This window comes from Ochlerotatus camptorhynchus, unplaced genomic scaffold (assembly GCF_037179485.1).
Source record: "Ochlerotatus camptorhynchus isolate MF236.1 unplaced genomic scaffold, CSIRO-AGI_Acam_v1.1 ptg000326l, whole genome shotgun sequence".
Taxonomy (NCBI): Eukaryota; Metazoa; Arthropoda; class Insecta; order Diptera; family Culicidae; genus Ochlerotatus; species Ochlerotatus camptorhynchus.
This window is the reverse complement of record NW_027040814.1, coordinates 75184-90098: the sequence shown is the minus strand read 5'-3', so window position 1 is coordinate 90098 and position 14915 is coordinate 75184. Positions and strand designations below refer to the sequence as shown.

The following is a 14915-nucleotide window of genomic DNA, read 5'->3' as shown; positions in this document are numbered from 1 at the left end:
ACATGAACGTTTAATGATAAAGTTTTAATCTTAAGTATTATAGTTTTTTGGAAGTGGACCTTACAAATAATGGGTTGTTAAGAACCATTACCATTCAAAATTCTTGTTTTCTCCTTACATTTTCGGAAAGAAAACTATACTAAAACCTTTTAACTTATGGTTTGAGAACATTAATGGTAATGGTTATGGTAGCCAGTAAGGTCCATGAGTGGTTTTGTAACATCGATCAACTTTATGTGGAATATATCGCAAATTGGTTGCCTGTAAATTACTGACTACCAATTCACGATATATTTCACGTAAAGTTGAGCGATAATACAAAACCATTAATGGACCTTACTGACTACCATAACCATAACCATTAATGTTCTCAAACCATAAGTAAAAACGTTCTAATATAGTTCTCTTTCCGATAATGTATGGAGAAAACAAGAATTTGGAATGGTAATGGTTCTTAACAACCCATTATTTGTAAGGTCCGCTTCCAAAAAACCATAATACATAAGGTTAAAACTTTATCACACAAACGTTCATGTAAAGTTCCATAACCATTTCAGTTGAAGTTTAGCAGGGATTATAAACAATTTATAACCATTATCGGTAAGGTCATGTGATGGTTCGCGTTTATGCGGGTACCCCCCTGGAAGAATTTATGATTGATTTTCAAATCCAATTTGACATGAGATTTTGACATCCAGTTGCTTTTTAATTGGGTCATGACCAACGGATAAACCGAGAGATAAACAAACGTCAAACTTCAAAATACAACAAACTATGCTTTAGTTGATTCAAGAAAACTTTTGTTAGAAATGCAAAATTTTACAATGTTTATTAAACGAACTGCTCTTCATTATCGACATATTAAGGAAGTTTGTTTTGCTTCTATATCGATCTCAATTTACTGATGAAATCTAAAAAAAATAAACACAGAAAAAGCAAAAAAAAAATGTAATATCGATCAATGATGTATGAAATAATGATTAAATAGCAAAAAGCAGATACAATATTACATCATTGATCGATATTACATTTTTTTTGCTGTGCATCGCTGTTGTTGCTCAGAAATGCAAATGGCACCAATGACACTTGAATGAAAGCTAACCTCACGTGTGATGAATTGAGCTACTTTCTGTTTTGTTTTTGTACTCTAATTTTTATTAATTCAATACCTTTTAATAACACAATATATGTATATATTTTTTAAATTGAACATTTTGTCATAACAACACAGAAAAATATGTTTTATTCAAATAGAAACTCTTTTTATTCATACGGCCCAATAACGCTTTAAAACAAGTAAAAATCTTCATCGTATTCTAATTTTCGGCAAGGGTTGTAAGCGAGGTTGAAAGCTGTATCCAATTGATGTGTTTTTTATTTGCGTGTAGATAATAGTAAAAAAGGTGAAAACGAAAAGAGAAGAGGACGTCTTCATCCAGTGCAGTGTGGTGCTCAAATCAGGTGTGTTCGAAGATTGTGCATAAAACTTGATCACGATGGGAGCTTCCTCCAGCACTCCGAGGACCGTCTCCGTCGACAACGACTCGCCGGCTGGAGTTATCGATATTTCTGACGACGTTGTGCAGCGACTCAAGACGGGACTGCCCCCGAAAGAAGGTAAAAAGGCGAGAAACTGCTGAATGTTTTGGATATCGGCTGTCAAAAAATGCTCATTGTCCTCTGGCGAGCAGCCGACGGATTCCGATTATGCAATAAGTAAAACAAAAATGCTTCGTAAATAACAACTCTTTTCCTCATTGTTAAGGAGCTCGTCAGCAGCCGCAAGGTGCATCTCGCCCGTCCGTAGATAGCAGTGTTCCAAGCTCCTATCCCAACCCGTTGCCACCCCCATCGGCCGGATATTATGGTGAACCCTCGCTCACTTCAATGCAAGTTCGCCGGGAAAAGGAACAGGAGCTCAGAGCTAATGATATCTACTGGACAAAACGTCTGCAGACACTCGAGGCGAACCTCCAAAAAACGAACCAGATTTTGGAAAAGGAATACAGCGATGCGGTAAGTTGAAGGCATAATTAGCTAATATTGGAAAATGTTTGTCACAGATAAGTCGAAACTGTGCGGTCTATTTCATTAAGGTCTGGTGGGGCAAGAGTGCCACCTTACCAATCGTACCTTTTTGATATGCCAAATAGTGGATATTAATAGGAGTTTCTACACCGTCTTGCAAGTTCATATTATTGCCTTCATACATCAGCAATGTAATGCAAATTAAATCTCGTCAATAGTTGTTTACGATATTTTCATCTCAAATCTTTTTTGAAACTGCAATGGGGCAAAAGGGTCATGCGTCTTAAATTGAGTGAAATCTATTAATGCTTATTTATAAACATAGCCTCTTGATTTTTAATCATGTTAACAACAGCTGTTATTGTTTACTCGATTTAACTATTGCATTTTACAATATTATTCAATGCATAACAAATGAACTATGTTTACCATTGAATTCAAATGAAAACTATTGTTGTTGATATTTTATGTAGCTGGTTTTGGCAAGTATGATGAATACAAACTTACCGGATACTTAAATGCGCAATTATGCAATTTATTTTTTTATTTTTGTTAATTTTATTTATAGTGGCAATCTTGCCCGTGTGAGGTTCATTTTTAAGAAGATGATTTTTGATCAATTAAAGGGAATATTTACCAATTCTTTGTTATTGATATTTAATTTAATCATTATTAGTGATGCAGGAATTGTAGTAAACAATATTTGGAAATTCGAAAATCCTTAATTTATGATGTTTAATTATTATAAATAATTTCGATTTTCGACACATCAGCACAAAAAGATTTTTTGCAATTTTTTGTAAGACTTCATTTTGAACAGAACTTTCTATAATGCTGCATAGGAACACAATCCATAGTAATTGATAATTATGCACGGCCCATACAAATAAAAAAAATGTATGGACAATTGTCTACGCAGGGGGAGGGGGGGGGGGGGGTCAACAATAATAAAAAATGTCTACGTAGTTTATGAACAGCCCTTTTTTGGCCTAAAAAAAAACTTCTGATCCTGCGAAATGGCAAGCGAAATAACTACCGCCTTCTGCGCCTTTGTCACCGTTCCCGCTTGACCAGGTACCACGTACAGAAATCGATCATCGCCAGTCAAAAACAAACACATCTGTGACAGATGCTTTCAAATACGATTGATTTCTATATTGCTGAAAAAAACATGCTTTTGAATTTAATTCAAAATACATATTTTAGTTTTCAACATGTTTTCAATTTACTTTGAATCATTCATATGTTTAGAGTATAAACAGTTTTATTTTTGATTTGAATGAACAAAATTCGTATCCGTGGAGAAATAAATAATATTGTTACATGCAAATTTTGTTAATAATCTAAGAAAAATCTGATTTTCTCGAATTTTTGATAATTTTTCCCATTATTAAAAAAAAACCGCGTCGAAAAAACTATATTTCCGGTGCGGTGAACTTCCCCTTAGCCATACATTTTGGGGTTAAATACAAAGAGGCAAAACGTGCTTAACATAATTTTCTATTGTAATTCTGTTTTCGTTCATATCCACCAAAATAAATTCGTTATTTCTTAGGTTGAACCAGTTAGCACAAACAAACATTCTTTTCATTGTCGCATTCTCCGGTGCTTTGACAGGGGTGTGATCCAGGGTATAGGTTTTTGCCCTGCCAACACCTCGGCAGTATTGAAATCCGACTACATCTCCAATCACGAACCGATCGTTGCATGTGAATTGGCACCAATCACCAACGTAGATTTCCTTGTGGGTCCCGGGAGATGTATGTTTATAGGGTCTATTCTGAAGTCATAACAGCGGTAGCGATACAATCTATCAGAGCTGACATTATCCTTAACGTAGCAAAAGAGCCTGTGAAATTTTATGTTTTACGGGCCAATAACGAAAGGGAAATTTAAGTACATTTCTCGCTGTACATTAATGGAGTTAATGTACTTAATTTATGCGACTTGTAATTAAAGCTGAAATATGTACTTAAAAGTAATTAAATCGAAAAATTTCCGACGTTCGTAATTAAAGTAATTAATCATGCAGTTAACTGTAATTATTGTACTTAAAAAAGGCTTGCGTAGGAGTTAAAGTTTATCGCGTGCCCCTCGCAACAAATCTAACTGGAAAACGTCACATCCCATCGATATAACGTCTGAGACAAAGTAGCACACTCAAAACAAAAAAAAAAAAAATCTCGCCAGAGTTACATGAAAATACCGGTAGCTTGCGTCCATCATTTTCTTCACGTAAGAACTACGTGATTCTATGGTAGATTTATCACCTCTTCATTGAATAAAGTGTACCATATTTACATATTCATTTACAAACCATCTCGTAGTGCGATAATCAATCATAAGTCAGTCGCTTGTAAAATTCATAAGTGTCTTATGAAACCAATTTTTTCAAGTTCATAGGTCATACCTTGTAGAATTCTTAAGTTTGGTTGCCCAAGTGTAGCCATTTTTTGGATTTTAATTGTCGTGTATTACTTTGATTATCATTATAAAGTTGGTTAGGACTTATTCTAAAGACGTTTAGAGCCTCAGAAATTATCTCATTAGCATAAGTCAGACATTCAAACAAAGTCCTTCAGATGTTCTCCCGCTATTTATACCCTTCTAAGAGTGATAGCACCCTCCAAAGGCGCGCCCTTTTCTCAGTCAAAATGAGATTGGTGATAGTAACCAGAAAGGTGGATTAATCAGGATTTTATTCTCTTTATTTCATAGATCGTTGATGTAAAAAAACGTTTCGATAGCACTGCCGTTGCGCATCAGTTACCTCCATGCCAGGACTTGAAGGCAAAGGTGGTGGAATGCTGCAAGAAAAACCAGCACGAAACGTTGAACTGTTCGGCTGAAGTTAGAGCGTTCACGGACGGCGTCAATCTTCATCGTATTCAACTACTAAAAGAGAAAGCATCTGTCGCAAAGCCAGCGGCAGAGAAGTAATGAGTGGGAATAATGAAACCAACTGCTAAACTGAACTAGAGAGGTAATTTATGTTCTTTCGTTTGTACATAAAAGAGTAAAAATTATCACAAACGGTTAAACCAAGCAGCAACCTTTATTCACCAATGTTTCTGATATAAATAAGATCTTAACAGATAGAAACTAAGCAGTCGGCTTATGCCCTCTAAAGCGGTACTAATTTTGGCCAGTTTTTCATTACTCTTCTCTGTGTCCTTCTTTTCCTCTTTCTTGTTCTCCAATGAATTGGCCAAGTCTTCATTACGCGAAAGAATTTCCTCTAATCTCTCCTCCAACTCTTGGAAGATATCGTATCCGACGATGCTCTTCTTCCCATCGTGTCCCCAGTAGACGTTTTTCTCGAAATCCTTGCGAGCACCATCTGTTTCATCCGAAAGCCCTGATTTCAATAGAGCCGTCTTATCCTTAATTTCTTGCTCCGGTTTCTTCTTCGCGACGGCATTGGCGGCATGCTCCAAGATTTCCTCCGGTGTTTTCGCCCTCTGCAGAACAGGGTTTCGTCTGATGATGGTAGTTTTGACCAGCGAGTTTGGGTCATCGACGGTTTCGTAGGTGTGCAATCTATTCAGTTGACTTTGTGCTTTTTGATTGCCATCATCACCACTTCCGTCGGCAGCTGTAGAGAAGCGCACACGTAACGATACTTTCGGAACAGTTTTCGGACAAACGTGTCTAGCCCGTCTAGCCAGGAAGAGAGCCATTTTGATGCGACCGGAATTTTGAAAGACGAAAAGGTGAATAATTTTCGGTAGGCTACTTCGATCAAAACTTAGGGAGAACTAAAGAGGGTCTAGTATAAGAGAGGAGCGGACTGGCTTGATATTGAGCCAGAGCCAATCGAGCAGTGCCTATCTTGATCGAAATTGACAGTGTTGCAAGAAACCACCCAAGGCAGTTTGTTTTTAATCCGCTCCTCTCTTATACTAGACCTTCTCTAGGGAGAACATTTTAATGCCGTGGATACACTTGTACGACATGCTATAAACATGAGCATTATTTGTATAATAAATTATGAGTACATCCAATAACTATACAAGTGTGACTATGGATATTGTTAGCGACGCGATCGATTTACACGTGCGAAGGAACGCTATCGCTGCTAACAATTTATTTTATTTGTCGGGTGAAGGAGTGCTCGACCGACGGCAAGTTGGAAACCTTGCTATTTTCAATTTTATTGAAATTCTCGCAGGACTCAAAGCTAGTTGTTCTAACCAGGGTGGGAGCCTATACTTATTGAGTGGAGAGAGTCTCAATCAATTGAAAATATAGTTTTTAGCTCAGAAATACCTTTGAGATTTTATGCCCAAGAGCCAGTACTCTAACTATTGTGAGAGCCTATTCTACTTTGGGAATCTACAGTTTTTCTTGAACTAGAAACTTACCAAGGAGTTTTAATTTACGTAACAAATTCCCACCTCGCAACGCTTTCAAATTCAGGTTAAAAAATATAAATGTGGACGTGTCTCTATACGCCCTTCTGACATGCGCTTATCTATCGTGCAGTGCATATCCTACAACTCTATTCTAAGCTATACCTGAGCGCGGCAGACATAGACCTAAATAAACAACTAGTCTTGTAATATTTCGTTCCACTTTCTTTGCAAAACGTTATCCTCATACCTGTTTTTACTTTACATTTTATATAAATTCAGAAATAAAGAAAATTTTGCGCGACCCTCTCACCCGTTGGGATGAAAAAGCAGTCATGCTTACCACCGGCGTCGGCTCTTGAATTTCAATGACAAATCTTAAAAAAGTATGCTTCATCACTTTTTGAAGAAAAAAAAATGGTTTTTTGGACCATTGTGTGAATTTCCTCCCGTTGGTCACTTTTAACACCTTGCTGAAGGTGCTAGGCCCTAATCTCATGTTGTATGCTTGCATGTGAGACTAAGAATTTGACTGGTAGTGAAAGCATCACATATTTTGCTCTTTTATTCCTTTGCCACGTCGTAGTACGTTTATGTAAAGGCACTGACATCAGATGTGATACTGGCGGTTTTTTTTTTACTTTAAATGATCTTTATTTCTGGTATTTGTGTGGTTTTACATGTATTGTGGCCATACTGAATATGGCATTCTCCTTGCGAACACGGAATTCTACTTCCTGTTCATTTGAGACCAGAGTGGTGGTCTGCTGACTATCACTAGTCCGTAGGTCACTCTTAGTCAATGGCTTTCTTTCTTCAAGAAGCGTTGGTTCTCCGACTTACGTCGGGACTCCCGTTGAAGTCAATCTTCTTCTTCTTATTCGCATATCAAGCTTATTGCATAGTGCATATTAGCTTATTGCGTGCTCTCAACTTAGTGTTCTATAAATGCACTTCCACAGTTATTAACTGAGAGCTTCCGATGCCAATACCAATGCATGAATTCGTATATTGTGTGGCAAGGCAAGCACAATGATACTCTATTATGCCCAGGGAAGTCGAGAAAATTTCCAACCCGAAAGATTCCCTCGACCGGACCGGGAATCGAACCCGCCGCCTCCGGCTTGGCAATACCGTGCCTTTACTGACTAGGCTATGAGGCCCGTTGAAGTCAATGGTATAGCCGAGACTGAACCTTTATTTTCAGAACTCTTCAGGGTTTTATATGATTCAATTTACAATAGTGTAATGAGTGAAAATGAGATAGGATTAGACGCCTGGGACAGAATGTTGTTGACAAATATTGTATTTTGGGTGTTTTCCCTTTCCGCGCTCATCGGTGCCATTGTTTTGGTTATTTCTAGATAGAGCTAGAATTAGGGCGTAACAGCTTTTGTAAACAATGACTTCTCTCGGTGATTTCTAGAAAATTAAGGCTCGCCCACGCAAATCAACACCACCATCGGATAGAGAATGCCTGCCTCTTCGTGTAAATTTGTTATTCTAGTGTCGAAAAGACGATCGAGGATCATCCTAAGCACTCTGTTTTGTGCCACCTGGACTTTGTTCCTGTGAGTTTGTTTATAGAATTCCGTTTTTGTTGCGTTGGTCTGTATAGTTGCTGATGAGGGTGGTTAGTTGTGAGATTCAGGTTCCGAGTGTGATCTGGTATGGTGGTGATGGTGAGCTAGGTGATCAGATTAGATCGAACAGCCCAGCTTCCCACAGGAAAGCTAGAAGGGCTGTAATTCTGGTAGGATCATTACCGAACGAAGAGCATCGCGGATGCTCTCGGGATGTCGTAGCGGGTTATTGGTGCTTCGTATTTCGGACAGTGGCAGATAATGTGATCCACCGTTTGTAGAATTCGGCATAGATCACAGATCCTATGACACGGTCCGTCTCCCTTGTAGTTGTGGGAGATGTTTGTATGATGTGTTCGAGAAATTATGACCGGCTCTCGATGTAACGGTGGGTCCGCCCACTTGGAGGTGTCTCTTTTAATTTTTCTGATGGCAGGGGTTTCACTGGCCGCCCAATCGCGAGCCCAACCTTCGTTGGTGATTTTTGATACCCAATTTTTGGGGTACCAGGTACCTACCATGTTTTGTCGAGCAGCGTTCTATTTTTTGTGACGCAGAGAATGCGAGATTATTTTTTTCCTTGATTTGTTGTCCGTCAATCTAGTTTTCCGTGCTGAGCACCAATGCTACCGACGCCAGGGAGGCAGCTCCCACACCTGGACCCTTCCCGTCTGAAGGAAGGCGTGATCAGAGATGTTATATCTCAGAACATCCCGGCGGCGTCGACTGGGATTGAACCCAGGCTTACCACAGCACCATCGGCGCCGCTTGAGAATCCGAGATGTAGAGGAATAAATTCATTCGATTCATTGTAATGACCGGTATTTTGAGTCAATCTGAATAACATGTAATATTTTCGATTAATAATAGACAACCAACTTGTGTTTAAGCATATATTTATGGTTTCTCTCATAAACTGAAAATAATAATGTTTGAAGCTACCATGTCAGCATTAGTATGTCCACCTGAAAATATTAAATTATATTATGGATTTCTCTAAAGTACGGAATCGCTCAAAAAAGTGCGCTTCTACGTTGCGTTCGTCTTGGTGAAACAAAAAAATAAGTTCCGCCGAAAACATCAAAACGATTTAACGTAACAGCGCACATTTTATAGTTTCATCGCATTTATGTGCGCAATACGATATACCTTGCACTAGCATATGATCGAAAGAGAAAAACTTACAGCTTCAAAACTTTGTCCTTGCCACCAGATGCGACCCTAGAACCGTCCGGTGCCCAGTCGACTCCAAACACTTCATCGGCATGACCGGGCAGCTCTTGAGCCAGTTTTCTTTCCTTCACGCTCCACACTTTCAGTGTAGAATCCTTGCTTCCGCTCACGATAAGCCGGGAATCAGCTGACCATGCCACACTGTAGACAGCTTGCACGTGTCCACGGAATGCGCAAATGAATGCTCCATCACCGGCACGCCACAATCGAACGGATTTATCGAAAGACGCTGAAGCTATTAGCTTCACGTCCGGCGAATACTTTACATCGTTTACGACATTCTGATGACCGGTCATTCGCGTAATGAACTGTTTCTGGTTCGACTTCCATAGATACAGAGTGAAATCATCGGAGCATGAAACGAACGATTCAACGCCATCTGGGCAAACTTTTTCAAAGCGCTCTAGTGCCATGCTTTGCATATCTTTTTCTGAAAAAAAAAATACAATATTTAGTACAATATGTTACAGTAGGTATGTAATAATCACTGAGTAAAATGCTTACTGTCTGAAATAGAGTATGATTTACTTTTGTCTATAACGGGATGGAACGGACCGGTACGGAGAACATAGTCCGTATTCAGTGCTAGGTTATTGACCCAGTGGGCGTGTCCTGTGAATGTTTTACACAGGACTCCGTCCTCGGCACGCCACATCTTGATAGTGCGATCGCGTGATGACGTGTATAGTAAACCCGATCCACCCCAACGGACTGCGGTTACCGGAGCGGTATGGCCAGCTACGGTCTTTATGCACGTTCCCAACACGACGTCCCAGATTCTCACATCGTTATCATTTCCCGCGCTAGCCAAATACCGGCATTCGGTATTCTTATGAAACGGCTCCCAACTCATGCAACTTATCCACTTTTTGTGACCAACCAGTGGACGTCCGAGCAATTTACCGGAATCAGGGCACCAAACGCGGATTTCTCCGGCTTTGTCCGCAGAAGCGACCTTCAATGAATCGGGCGACCATGCTACACTAAGAACCCAGTTTTTATGACCTGTACAGGTGTAGTGGGGTGTCTCCGTGGTCAAATCCCACAATCTAAGTGTCGTGTCTCCAGATCCACTTGCTAAATGCAAGCTGTTGGGGCTGAAGGCGAGCGATACTATTGCCTCGGCATGCCCTGGCATTGAACTGGTACAGCGGGTCACCGGCCGTACACGGAAAACGGCTTGTGGTTGGTATACAATGTCCAGTACATTCTCAACGTCCAACTGCTTAGAACCGAGCGTTTCTTGCACTGAATCTCGGACTTCGTCATCGTTAATGAAGAATAAATACGGCGTTGGTTCTTCCTGAGAAAAGAATGGAGTTTAGTGTGAATCTAATTATGGTAAAACCGATGCTTACATTTTTCTGGAGCGCATTCAATATCAATTCTAGCTGTTGTTTGGTCACATTGACCGGTAGGTCCAGTGGTGGCCCCGCTTCGACTCCAACATCCGATACAAACCGCGCTTGGACGGTATGCGTTTGTGGCGTTCCTTCCTCGCCGTCTATATCCATGTCCAACTCTTGGAACACTCACAGAATCAAAGAATGGTAGTAGTTTCACGCGCAACCGACAGTAAACAATAACACGTGTAGTTCGAACGAAATGAATCCGATTTTGATTTGACATGCTACGAGGGGCCACAGGATTTCTAATAGATACCTATCTGCGATGTTTTTTTTTGTGTGCAACTCGTAGTCAGTATCTGTTTCCAAATCGCCCAATACTATAAATGTCACAACAATGGTTCCCCGCAAAAACTAAACAAATGGGTCGAAATTCTTTGTCTGTTTTTGTATAAACATTACATTGCGGCCAACATTTTCTAAGCATTGCGATGGCCTCTTGGACGTCGGGGCAAGTTTGCCGCTTCTGCGGAGAGCAAAACGATGTGATTGTTGACCTAATAGGAACTGGGTTGTGTGAAAAGCTGGTGCGGTTCTTTCCGCTGAAGGTAAGTGTACAATCAGTAGACAAACACTGTTTTACGTTATTAATTTCTTCAATATCCATCACTGAATATATTTATTTATTTAGTTTGATACTGCCGATCTCCTTCCGAAGATGGCTTGTACGGAATGCGCCAGCATAATTCAGAAGATGGAGGGATTTGTTCTTAAAGCACAGGAAGTGGAGCATAGTTTACTAGAGCGCTCAAATCGTTCGGTAAGCAATGTGATATCCCCTTTGGAAATACGGTCTCTGGTTAATTCGATAAGTGCAACAAAAACCAAACCTCATCCCGCCTCCGTTAACGAAGTTCTTCGTAAGTTCAACACTTCATCCATAGTAATCAAGAAGATAGACAAAAAGAAACCAATTGAAATCGAACAACCAGCTAAAACCAAACGAATAGATGATGAGGAACCGCTTTTGAAGATGAAGGTTGAAGTATTGGACGAAGAAGTAGAGCATTTACCCGCTGAAGATTTCATTCACTACGATGATACTGATGATGATGAAGAAGGGGAAGTCCTTGCTCGGCATAGCTTTCAGAGCATTGAGTCTGTCAATATTAAGGAAATGCACTCGACCGACGAAAGCAGTCAAGAGGCTTTTCCCGAAGAAAGATTGGAGATTGAAATCAACCCGGAATACATGCAGAACGATCAGGTGGTAAGACAATTTATCAACCAGTTTTTTTTTTCGATTTCTTAATAGCAACACATTACAGGTAGATAGCGAACCACGCCGGTTGAGGTCACCAGCGAAACTTAAGCCAAAACCCCGTTTATCCAATTCCAAAAATGTTGTCATCAATCTAACAGATCCTTGTCATTACGTATGCGTAACGTGCAAAGGAAAATTCAAAAGCTTTGAAGAGCTACAGACTCATATCGATCAGAACATTTCCTGCAAGAAAGTCAACAGTACTTGTGAGCAATGCGGGAAGGTGTGCGATAGCCGTCGAGCGTTGTATCAACACAGGCAGACACACAATCCCAAGCCTCAGTTGATTTGCGACCAATGTGGTAAGGTCTACACCAATTCGTTCAACTTAGAAAATCACAAAAGCCAAGTTCACGGCGAAGAGATTGAAGAACTTGGCTACGTTTACAAATGCTGCGAGCAAACTTTCCCAACTCGTCGGGAACTTAATGACCATATTGCTACACACAGCAAACTACTCAACCTTTTATGCGACACCTGTGGCAAATCGTTTACTTCACATAAAGCACTTCGGTCTCACAATATGAGCCATCTTAATATTAGACCTTTTTCATGCGATTTGTGTGACAAATCGTTCCGAACTAAATTGTTGCTAGTGCAACATTCGCATGTCCATACCGGAATCAAGGTGTGTTATTTTATAATTGCATAATATGTATTACTGTTTTCGATAATGTTTACTTTTGACCTATCAGGCCTTCAACTGCGACATGTGTGAGAAGTCCTTTGCTAAAAAGGAATCGCTTAAGAGGCACTACAAACTTCACTCAAGTGAACCTGTTTCCTGGTCGTCCACGGGTGAGAAAATCTCGGTCAAGCCTTTGGAACAGCTACAACAGGCGCATCATGAACAACCGCAGTCATATGTTGAGTATGAAGAGCTACAACACGTCTGAAGCTTCAAAAGGCAAGCGATTTATTTCCATTTTTATACGTTGATTGTCGATCTAATAGACAAGAAACCACACTGGATGTCAGTGATGTGCTTTGTAAAATGAACAATCGAAACAATCAGCTGTTGTTCTTCGCTTGGGATGACATCCTTGATATGTATTGGGATATACTCCAGCATTTTACGTGATTTTTGTTCTATTCAAACGATCTCACTCACGCGCTCTAGAATTTTGAGCACCTATACAGTTGTGCATTAGAACACCAATGAAAAAATAATAAGCCGACCATATACAAAATGTTCATTGCTTCGAAAAAAAGACACTATGCAAAATTTGGGCTCAGTTGGACATGAGTTGGGGTGGCGCAAAATCAATAAAGAAAAATCTCCCAAGGTGGATACATGAAAATTCGGAAATCGATATTTTTTATGCCAATGAGAATCGCTCTTTTAGGGCTTTTTCATTACTTTTTATTATAGAATGTTAATGTAAAATCCAGTTGAGTTTTCAGGTGACACGGTCGAAAGGCAGATTTTTTTCTTCTTTATTAGAGTGACTGCCAATGGCTGGTTCCCCACTAAAAGGTAGATAAACATTAGGCAGCATTGCTCGGCTAAAAGTCTATCTTGTAAAGGAAAAAAAATAGGCAGCATGTTTGTAAGGCCGAATTTCAAAAGGCAAACAAAAATCTAAACTCAGAATTTCCAAAGGGAGTATTGATATAAAATAATTACGTTTATCAAAGGCCGAAAACGCCACGTGCTGGGCCAGTGGACCATTGCTAGCGTAACGCGTGAAGGTCCACTTGCTCTGTGCGTGCTCTTTTCGGCTTTTTGGAATTCGGCCTTTTCAAAAATTCTGCCTTCCCGATTTATTTATTTTCGAAAATCAACTTTCTGGGACTTTTTTGGAAATCAAATTTGTTTTTGATGTCAAATGATTTAACAATGCATCACGTCGTGATCTAGTGTTATCTGTAAAAAAAACATCATTCGTTAAAAATTGACTTCTTGGAATTTTTTTTTTTTTGGTGAAACATAAGATGTATCAAGTACCTACCTAAAACGGAATTGATATTTCATCTGAACGTTTTTCTGCGCATCCGCTCACTCGCCGACTGCCGTTCTCTCCAAAATCAGATTGACATCTTTGCTGACTGGTGTAGTCTAAACCGACTGGTGGTCAACCCAGCTAAGTGTACAATAATTACTTTCTCACGCAAGAAACAACCGATTATTTTCAACTACAAACTACTAGGCACGACTATCGAACGGGTGCATTGCGTGAAAGACTTAGGCGTTATTCTAGACTCAACGCTGACATACTCACACCATATATCGTAGGTCGTCGACAAAGCGTCCAGAACTCTTGGCTTTGTCTTCAAGATTACTAAGAACTTCTCAGACATTTACTGCTTGAAATCGCTCTATTGCTCTCTCGTACGATTTACGTTGGATGGAATACTGCTCCGCAGTCTGGAGCCCGAACTACAATAATGGGGCCGAGCGAATTGAATCTGTGCAACGACGTTTCCTTCGCTTCGCGCTCCGTAAGCTGCTTGGAGATACCCACTTCGTCTTCCAAGCTACGAGAATCGCTGCCAATTGATCAATGTCGAGCCCTTAGGTATCCGAAGAGATGTTTTAGAGCCTTAACCGTCGCCGATACTCTACAAGGAAGAATCGACTGCGAAGCAATTCTACAACAAGTGAACATTAATGTTCAACCTCGATCACTACGCAACAGTCTTATGCTGAGACTTCCACTTCTTTGAACTAATTATAGCTTAGGGAGCGCTATTCACGGCTTGCAGCGAGTGTTCAACCGTGTAGCGTCGACGTTCGATTTCCACTTAACACGGAATATGCTTTGCCGAAGATTCTCTGCCATTTTTGCTGACCGAAGGCGCTTGACGCCCAACAGCTAAAAGTAAATTTTAAGACTTATACATTTTTAGTAACTTGACACTGCTTTCCTAGTTATTTTCGTTTGTAACTGTAGTATACAGTATACAGTATGTATGTAGTCTGTATAATCTGTACTTTTTTTACAACACATCATTGGGACTATTTCTAGTCTGTTGATGCAAACGTAACAAATAAACAAATCGGGAGTAGACATCGCACTCCTTGAATTTATACAGTTGAGGACGACAT

The 14915-nt window shown here is 39.9% G+C and overlaps 4 protein-coding genes across 4 annotated transcripts; 2 read left to right on the top strand and 2 right to left on the bottom strand.

Annotated features, from left to right (window-relative positions):
* Positions 1–1407: 1407 nt before the first annotated feature.
* On the top strand, positions 1408–5069 carry LOC135708095 (MICOS complex subunit mic25-a-like). The gene is made up of 3 exons (XM_065230039.1): positions 1408–1617; positions 1766–2016; positions 4747–5069. The coding sequence occupies exons 1-3, from the start codon at positions 1497–1499 to the stop codon at positions 4966–4968; spliced, it is 594 nt and encodes a 197-aa protein (XP_065086111.1). The 5' UTR covers positions 1408–1496; the 3' UTR covers positions 4969–5069.
* LOC135708094 (uncharacterized) lies at positions 5042–5790 on the bottom strand. The gene has a single exon (XM_065230038.1). The coding sequence runs from the start codon at positions 5706–5708 to the stop codon at positions 5088–5090; it is 621 nt and encodes a 206-aa protein (XP_065086110.1). The 5' UTR covers positions 5709–5790; the 3' UTR covers positions 5042–5087.
* A 3037-nt stretch (positions 5791–8827) lies between these two features.
* On the bottom strand, positions 8828–10814 carry LOC135708093 (protein Notchless-like). The gene is made up of 4 exons (XM_065230037.1): positions 10555–10814; positions 9701–10499; positions 9149–9626; positions 8828–8928 (listed from the first exon to the last, which is right to left on the bottom strand). The coding sequence occupies exons 1-4, from the start codon at positions 10708–10710 to the stop codon at positions 8916–8918; spliced, it is 1446 nt and encodes a 481-aa protein (XP_065086109.1). The 5' UTR covers positions 10711–10814; the 3' UTR covers positions 8828–8915.
* Positions 10815–11013: 199 nt separating this feature from the next.
* Positions 11014–12927, top strand: LOC135708092 (zinc finger protein 250-like). Its single transcript, XM_065230036.1, has 4 exons — positions 11014–11150; positions 11234–11812; positions 11871–12494; positions 12562–12927. The coding sequence occupies exons 1-4, from the start codon at positions 11034–11036 to the stop codon at positions 12760–12762; spliced, it is 1521 nt and encodes a 506-aa protein (XP_065086108.1). The 5' UTR covers positions 11014–11033; the 3' UTR covers positions 12763–12927.
* Positions 12928–14915: the final 1988 nt, after the last annotated feature.